This window comes from Harmonia axyridis, chromosome 3, assembly GCF_914767665.1.
Source record: "Harmonia axyridis chromosome 3, icHarAxyr1.1, whole genome shotgun sequence".
NCBI lineage: Eukaryota > Metazoa > Arthropoda > Insecta > Coleoptera > Coccinellidae > Harmonia > Harmonia axyridis.
The window spans coordinates 36,976,969-36,986,176 of NC_059503.1; the positions used below are offsets into that span (position 1 = coordinate 36,976,969).

General features: G+C 32.4%; 1 protein-coding gene across 2 annotated transcripts; it reads right to left on the reverse strand.

Moving 5' to 3' along the window:
* Nucleotides 1-14: 14 nt before the first annotated feature.
* Nucleotides 15-8,881, reverse strand: LOC123675210 (ubiquitin carboxyl-terminal hydrolase MINDY-3 homolog). Of its 2 annotated transcripts, none has more exons than XM_045610532.1 (8): nucleotides 8,363-8,881; nucleotides 8,107-8,243; nucleotides 7,638-7,973; nucleotides 7,402-7,552; nucleotides 5,884-6,021; nucleotides 656-815; nucleotides 392-551; nucleotides 15-329 (listed from the first exon to the last, which is right to left on the reverse strand). In XM_045610532.1, exons 1-8 carry the CDS (start codon nucleotides 8,466-8,468, stop codon nucleotides 183-185), a joined length of 1,335 nt encoding a protein of 444 aa, XP_045466488.1. In that variant the 5' UTR covers nucleotides 8,469-8,881; the 3' UTR covers nucleotides 15-182. The 2 variants fall into 2 exon arrangements, with proteins under 2 accessions (XP_045466488.1, XP_045466489.1); XM_045610533.1 differs by having other exon boundaries at nucleotides 8,107-8,265; nucleotides 8,363-8,662.
* Between the last annotated feature and the right edge of the window lie 327 nt (nucleotides 8,882-9,208).

The following is a 9,208-nucleotide window of genomic DNA, read 5'->3' on the forward strand; positions in this document are numbered from 1 at the left end:
GTAAAAATATGTCATTCAATAACTTTGAATTTATTTTTCAAAAGAAATAACATAACATAATAATCAGCGTCATATTTTCAACACACTCGTTTTATAAAATCTACATCATGTATAAATGCATACACAAAAGAAAAGATGCATACTCATAACGAACATAGTATGGTAAAACGTTATTTATGGAATCAATTTAAGGAAGGCAACATATTTTTATCCCAGTTTACCTCGATGTTAGGCCACTTAGTCTGAAGCGCAGTTAGAATGGGATTCGAGTCACAAATTGATTTTATATCCATCTCTAATAAAATGGCAGAACCGACGTGATACTGTACCTGGAAAATAATTCATTGAGTATAAACAAAATTTTGTTAAAGACCTTTTTATAACCACCAACCTCACTATTTATATTACTACTGGATAATCCATTATAATGTATCAATCTGAACATGTCAGGTACAGACGATTCTTCTTTTGGGAAGAATTCTTCCATAAAAGCATTTAGCAAGATGATCCCCAGACTTTCTGAGTCCAATTTCCTTTTCATAAGATCTACACTGAAATAACACATTTTCAATTTGAAATATTATTTATATGGGAGTAAATGGAATGGGATGTATAATTTTTCTACCAATAAGAGCATGGTTATCTTATCACTCACTATTCTTTATCACTACAAAGTCCTAATGTCTCTAAAACATTTCCTAGTAAATTTGAATTTATGAAATTGTTGCCATCTGGATCATAACTCTTGAAAACTCTTCTTGCCTCTTCACTCTTTGTCTCTGGACTAACCAATTTGAATTCATCACTAAATATAACTGAAAAAAGTTCATTTAATAAAACATAAATAAAAGAAGTTAACAAATATTAATTCAAAAAATGGTTGCAGGGTTGCAGAATTAATTGGAACACTGACCATAGATTCCTTTTAGAAAAATAAACTTAAGATGAAAGGTAACAAGAATTTTTTCATCCCAGCTCCTTTATAACCTTTTTTGAACTCCTAACTGATGTCACAGTTTCACTTTCAATTCTTAGATTAGGGATATCAACCCATTCGCAACTGAACCATGTTATCCTTGTATAACATTGCAGCCTTCATGAAAAGAGCCAAAAGATATGTTTTGGAAGCTCAAAATTCAATTTTTTGTTAATTTTTGGTTTGATTTTTATTATTAGTTTTAATAGTGACTGTGAATTTGTCATCTGCTGCATCAGATGAGAGGCTAATTTGTAGTTATATTGATAAAGAGTTTTCCAATAGGACTTATAGAATTTGAAATATGACAACACTGTGTGTTAACCTTTCCTTTGTTTTTGACCAATCCCTTCGTTATCCTTTACACATGTATTGTTTCTGGACTCGGATGTCACGCAGGTAGCTATATAGCAGTCTACGTGTTGTTGGATCTGCCTACGGAAAACACAAATAAGCGGCTGGCTTCTGTTGTTAACTCCGTTTGTTGTTTTCCTTCAAGTGTAGTTAGCACTTTCCTTTGGAGGATGTCCATTAAACTTTCCTTTATAATCCCCTCGTTATCCTTTACATATTACCTGTTATTTTTTGACATTTCTTATATCATTTATGTTCAGTATAAGTTATTCTATTTAATCATTGAAAGATTACCGCATCAACAACGTTTAGAAGTTCTTTTATCAAAATCAATATTCATTTGTCACTACTGAGAAAAAATTACGTTGAATTCATGGACGATATTATTCAGTTGATCGACCCACTATTAATCGTAACGTAAATTAAAATTCGTGGTCAAGAGGGCTGTGGAGAAATTAGAAGGGATTTTCTGTGATTACAAGAAGCGCTTAGCATGTACCATATCAAGAACATTTGTTTACATACTTCGAATATGGGAACTATATATGGTACAAGCTAAGCGCTACTTGTAATCACAGAAAATCCACTCTAATATGCTCTATTAGTGTGACGTCACACACCGCCTTTTTTAGTTCTCCTGTCAGTGTTCGGAATCCAAACAGATGAATTGTCATTCAATTAGTACGGTGTCGTTGAATGAATTGGCTTATTTTCATAAATAAGAGTAATTGAGGAACGATTTCAGTATTAATTGATAGACAGGAGGAACGAGGTTAATACCAGTAAGTTTGAATCCTGTATCATTCCCCAGATTTTGTAAAAAGCCGTGTTTATTAGTTGAACTTCAAGTTCGAACTTGACGGTGTGTGACGTCACATACTGCGTTCGGCAAATCCCCACCGGTGCGGAGCGTGCGGTATAAGGTGTAAACGGTTGATAGGTCACGTGACCACGGAGCAATAGGTGCGTTCGTGATTTGCCGAACGATGACGGAGCTAACGGAGCTGATATCGAAGAATTTTTGAATGAAGACTAGATCTAATTTGTCTCCTCGTGATATCAGGATGTATTCTAGATAATGTGTTCATCTTGAAAGAGTTGAAAGGAAATAATCCTGAGGATATATACTGCGTTCGATATATGCCCACCGGTGCGGAGCGTGCGGTGTAAACGGTTGATAGGTCACGTGACCACGGAGCAATAGGTGCCTTCTTGATTTGCCGAACGATGACGGAGCTAACGGAGCTGATATCGAAGAATTTTTGAATGTGTTTTGTGAAAAGAAAAAAAGCAATTTCGTCGATTGAAATTATTGGAGACGGCCAGACTAGATCTAATTTGTCTCCTCGTGATATCAGGATGTATTCTACATAATGTGTTCATCTGGAAAGAGTTGAAAGGAGATAATCCTGAGGATATTGTTGATGAACCACTTAATGAATAAGTTGGAAATTTTGTAGACATCGAAAATATGTATCATCAATCAGGGAACTAATTAGAAGAGAGTTAAAGGAATTTTATAATCTATTCTTTGAACATGGATGAAAGATTTCTTCGCTGAGATACAATTATGTACTTCGTAAAATAAGCCTTTATTTTTAATAATAATATTCGTTTCCTAATTGCCTTCAACATATACAAACATAAGAAAAAACTCTAAATATATAAAAAGATTTTGCATAATAAGCTTATAATTCATGATTATTGTATTCCAAAATTCTCAGATTCGTGCATGATGTTCAAAGACAACCAATGCATGTACCTATTTTCAAACCAATCCTTAATTTCTAATTTTTATGTTCAAAGCTTAATACGATCTACCGGATTTCAGGAGAAAATTAATGTAATCAAAAACGGCATCAATTGTAATATTTGTAATGCCCGGTTTAGTCTTCTCTATAAAAATAAATTTATTACTTATTAAGAAGCCTCCGATTTTCATTTGTATTGTCCTGAATATAAAACTTATTTGTGTTCAATACAACCTTTTGAAATAAAAAATTCCTATCCCACAGAATTCGGCGTACTTCTTTTCTTCATTTTTATGTTAATATTATTGTAATCTATGGTCCATAGTTCGCACCATAGTTTCTCCGTCTACCTAGGCGGTGCGAAAGGTTAAGCACCGGTGCATTTGGTTGACATTTAGCGAACGCAGAAAAGTGCAGACCGTGTGAAAGGTGTGATTTGCCGAACGCTTAGGGAGCTTACGGTGGAAATGGTACGAACGGTGTGGCATATACCGAACGCAGTAACAAATGAGTACTGATTTTGATGGAACAATCCAACAAATTTTCAAAAGTTGTTGAAGCGTGTATCTTTCTATGGTGAGATGAAATGGCATAGCCTACCGAACACAAATGACATGAGAAACGTCAAAAAACAATACACAGTGTTTCCCTGACGTAAAATAAGGAGCTTTTGAACACTCACGTTCATGCGCCAATTCCGACCTTGGAACCTATAGTATAGTATAGATATATGTATAGAGAATTGTATATAGGTGTTAAATAATGATTGCAATATTTATACAATGATATGGTATGTGCGTTCTTCAAGGGAGCATGAATGCGACCGCTCAATAGCTCCTTACTTCACGTCAGTGCTTTTCTCCTTATGTATTTTTTCGATAATCTTAATTTTTTTCGCATAAAATTTCAATTTGGTCGGATCTGTTATGACAGGTTTCTTTTCGAAATCTTCAATTTTCTATAGTTCTGATATCAACACCAGTGGCATACCGAAGCAGGAGAAGGGGTTGTAAGGAGGATATATCCTCCCTCCAGGAAGAATATCCATTATAAGTCACAAACTCAATAATTTAATCCTGCAAAAATTGAATCGACGAATTTATCAACCAGTGGTTGATAGGCACGATCTGATCCGACTGATCTTGGCAAAATCATTATTTACATAGCGCTATAAATGCCCAAATTGATTACAAACAATCGCGTAAAAATTAATGAGATCCTGAAGTAAAAGTAAAATTGAATCGGCAGCACCCATTATAATGTAATTCCTTCAATTTTTAGGACCCTAAAGTGAATAAAATTATATTATATCTAATTATTTCTTTGTTCCAAAGACTATCTTTAACCGCACTTTGGATTCCATTACTTATTTTGTTAACATTTTCACTCACAAAGATAGGTCAGTAGGTTTAGTATATTCTGTTGATTACTTTCAGGTGAATGACTGAAATTTTTCTATTATATTCCATGGCTAATTTTTAACGTGTGTTGCATGATCTCAAAACAAGAGATTTATGTATCTGCTGACAGAAGAAAAAACAACTGATTCCGATGAGTACGACGAACTTTTAGATTTTTATATACCTGATGTACCCAGAGATATTTCGAAAACTGAAATCAAATTGTGGCACATTTATCCGAGTAATCGTCCCAATATCAAAAGTGATGGTCAAGCTTTGGTTCATCTGGAATTATGCAATCATCCTAATGTGCACTAGCTGTTACCAATAATTTCTACAATGCTAGTTTACATAGCCACCCCAGAGATATCATTAGCAACAATGAAAAGAATAAAGAACTATCTCCGAAATACTACTTCTCACATCAGGCTGATAGGTGTAGCAATGTCTATTCATAGGGAGTTGCCTATTTCCGAAGATGATTTTATTGATGAACTTGCAAAAAGACCTAAGCGACTAGATTTTGTTATATAAAAGTTTATTTGAACAACCAATTTTTTTTTCATTTATTACACTTTCATCTCCCTTCAGTTGATCAACACGAAATTTTGCACGAAGATTGACATGGTATTGCTAAATGAACATGCAAAATCTCAAATAAAATTTTTAATCACGAAAATATTGCGTATTTCTTTTCCAATATCTTTTTCGAAAATTTGCATGGAAAATGGAATTGTTATTTCATATCAACATCCAAAATCTCAACTCCGGCATTTTTTCGATATTCTTGAATATGGTTCTGCGAAAAACATGAAATCTCGCACTAGGATTCAAACAATCATTCTACATACAAATGCAAGACTTCATGTCCATCCAATCTTCAATTTTTATTCAAAGTGAATTTGAAAACAGTTTGTCACCAAGCTTATTGCTTGAGACAATAACCGGCTCAAAAATCCGAAAATTAGGCATTGTAACGAAATTATTGAGCAAAATGAATTACACACTTGCACAACATATTGGTACTGTTCAGAGGTGCTCATGTCATAATGTGTGACAACTTCTGCCCAAACAAATGGAGATAACTCAAGCAAAATATTGAGCACCCAACATCAAATCAGTCATCAGATGAATATGTAATGCATGTTCGACATTAGGTCAAAAATAAACAAACTTTTATAATGTATTAACTGAAATTTAGATCTAAATTATAATGAGTAAAACAGAAGAGGAAAGCAACTTGTCATATTATAGCAGTGAAGTTGTTACTCAACAGACAATTAAGACATTTCGTTTTGACAGTGGAGGGTATTATTTGATTGTTGCTAGATATCAAAAAAATAAAATACCCAATGGCCATACAGTCATGGGAGTTGTGGAAAAAGAAGCAGATCTGATTTACCTGTAAGATGTGTGTCCGATCCAATCACCCACACTGGATTTTTAGGATTCTTATAAAAGGAACCGACAGTGCAAAAACGTAGATGTTCCATCACTGTTATGAAGCCTATTGCACTTTGTTCAGCAATCCCTTTTAGCCCTTAAAAATGAACTTATGAAACTAGATTAATTTGATCACAGCTATCCGTACAGATAGTTTGGAACATGGTTTGGCAATACCGCATTCTAACAAAAACAGTGGGTTAGTTTAGTGCAATATATATATATATATAATTTTAAATTACAATCATTAGCAAAGTCATCAAATTAATTAATAACTTACTGGAAAAAAAGACACCAGGCCCTACTTAGACAATAATTTGAATATCTGAGTTACTCCCACACAATAATCTCATAATGAAATTGAGGGTATTCCTCTAAATTGTTATTAAATTTATTGTTTAGCAAGAACCACGGGTAAGTGTAAGATATTTTTTTACCAAAATAAAATTCTCAACATAAATTTTAACTATCAAACATAATAAATAGAGAAACAGATAGATGAATTAAAATTTCTAAGAACTGATAATAAAGTTGATATTCTTTAGCAATTGTAATTCTTTGCTATCTCCCATTCTCCATTAGCTTGACATTCATTTCAGAAGTGAATAAGTAAAAACAGAACAAATTGAATTCAAAATGAATTTCACATTCCAACTGCAACTGCAAGTTTCTGTGAATTGTGAATAATAAAAGTCTAATTCAATGCTACAAAAAGTCAGTTCACATAGTGATTCGTTAAAATTCAGACAAGATTGATTGATCAGTTGAAATATATTTCAAATTCAAACGCATGTGAACAAATATGAATTTACTGGTAATCAACAAACTGTTTCCTTGTAGATTATCGAAATAATTATTATTTATATTAGTTCCTTTTTCTGCTCTAAATAAGGAAATGCACTGGTAGCATTCTATTTTATTATTCTGTCAGTAAATAATTTCCTTTCTTTCGAACTGGGGATTAGTCTTGTCTTTTGGAATTAATACTGTGGTAAATTTTTAGATTGACGTTTTGTTTTGAGTACTCTTAATGATATCATTTGGATAGATCCATACAATTGTGAATATTTGACATTCTTTATTACATCATCTTCAAAAGGACCTATGAGATATATAGATGAAATTTTTTCTCAGGATAGCTGTTAGGCATAGGAGCTACAGTTCTTCATCTCTAGGAAACAACACACATTATTTGTATATTTAAGATACAAATAATTGCTCCTGCAATTTGGAACACATGTTTGCACCATGTTCCTCAGTAGATGGTTTGAAATGCACTCAACCAAATTATCAAAGAAAATACACCAGAACCCATATCACACTGATTTGTAGCCATTATTTATTAAAAAATAAAACGATTCACATAAATAAAAGACAGGTTCATACAACTCACAATATATATCCACCAGCAGTGATATTGCCAAATTACTCTTGTTCCAAATTTCAGATGGCTGTGTTTCGAAATAATTTAACTTACTCAAGCCTCCTACATCCTGTTCATGGTCCCAAACATAAGTGGTAGCTCTTCCTGTTATCATTAGATTGATGAGGCTTTGACTACCATAACCATAAGTTTCATCAATTAATGGTTCTGAAGTTTCTGACTCTATTTTGACTTGCTCTAAGCCCTTAAAAAATCAATGAAGATAGATGTATAATCAACCATATAATTTCACCTGCAAATTTATTCATATAAGAAAACTAGACACTCACCTTTGTATGTATCACAGAATAAAGGAATAAGAGTACTCCATATTGAGATTTAATACTGCCAATATTCTCTATAAAATACTTTCTCACATCTTCAATTCTTTCATATACAACCACTTTCAATCTATCATGAAAATCAAAGGGAGTCGTTATGCTATGATAAAAAAATCTATCATTATCTTTTTTCTCCAGAATATCACAATTGGCTTCATTTGCTTCTGTGCTACCATGCAGCACTTCACTGTTCAAGTATACCAAATGATATTTTTGTGTTTTACACTGTTCTAAAATCTCTATTAAAGCATCTATTAATTTACTGCTTATAATTTCCGAATTGACCTGAAAGACTATTCGTTAAGTCGAATATCATACAATTTAATTAAAGATTGAATCTTGCCAAATATACCTCCAATTATTGTTTACAGATATCTTCACACATAGTCGAAGTAAAAGATATGATTGGAATATTTACCCTGTCTCTAAATGATAAATCTTTGTATTCTAGCAAGAAATTCTTTAAAATAAATGCCTGAACGGGTGCTAGTATCGCACATGGTCCACCACTTATTTGTTCTAGAGCACTTGGTTCGCTTTCGCTGAAGTAGAATCCTAAAAACGATACTTTCAAGTCCTGCGAAATCACAAATTTGTCAAATAAAATCTTCATTATAAAAATATTTATTCAGTCTTAGAGAATTCATTTCGAATAAAACTTGATAAAATCATACCCTGGGACCATCTTTTGAATATATCTGGCTTGACCTCATTTCCCCATAATAAATGCTTAATTCCCAATAGTTCTTGTTCAATTGCAGACGGTAATATTTCTGCCATTGTGATAATTTCACTATTTTAAATCTAATTTTCAAAAGATAACGTAAAATCTTATGTTAAAATCTTGAGGTTAGAGTAAATGACAAGAATGATTGCATTTGAGGTTCTGCAGATAAAATATCACTGACAACAGAGAAAATTTTAGTTAATAAAAAAATATCAGAAAACATCTGGATATACATTTGACAGATTTCATAGTAGACGTATTGTGGCAATATTTCAATAATTGCAAATTTTTTGTTCAAATTACATAAAAAAGTAGATCATCCACCTCATTTATTCTTATGGTTACTTTTCATATCACTAGGATATTTTCAGAAATCATCAGATGTTTGTTGTCTTATTGATAGTAAAAAATATTTCATGTGAGTTATGTGATTCGGTTATTTTATTACTATCTTGAATCACTTACATTATTATTATATACTATATAATTCTGAAATTTGAAATGCGCATCCACCAATATTGGAATAAAGCTATGAATGCCTATGCCTAATAAAATTATTCTGCCGTACTGAAGTTAATTTCATCTTTTACCAGCAGCAAAAACGTTATAGGTACTATTTATTTGCTTATCCATTTAAATTGATCTGAATGATCAATTTAAATGGATAAGATTTCAAACAAATAGAATTAATTTGAATTTTTCAGAAAAAAAATTGGAAATAAGGATTTAAACAAACACACTATAATCCTCAATGACGGACCAGCCATTCTGGGTGTACGGCAAAAAATGATAG

Coding starts and splice junctions, on each gene's coding strand:
- LOC123675210 (XM_045610532.1), bottom strand. CDS start 8,468: ATGGCAGAAATATTACCGTCTGCAATTGAACAAGAACTATTGGGAATT. Junction 816..5,883: donor ATCGGACACACATCTTACAG/GTAAATCAGATC, acceptor AACTTTTTTCAG/TTATATTTAGTGATGAATTC. Junction 330..391: donor GTAGTAATATAAATAGTGAG/GTTGGTGGTTAT, acceptor ATTATTTTCCAG/GTACAGTATCACGTCGGTTC.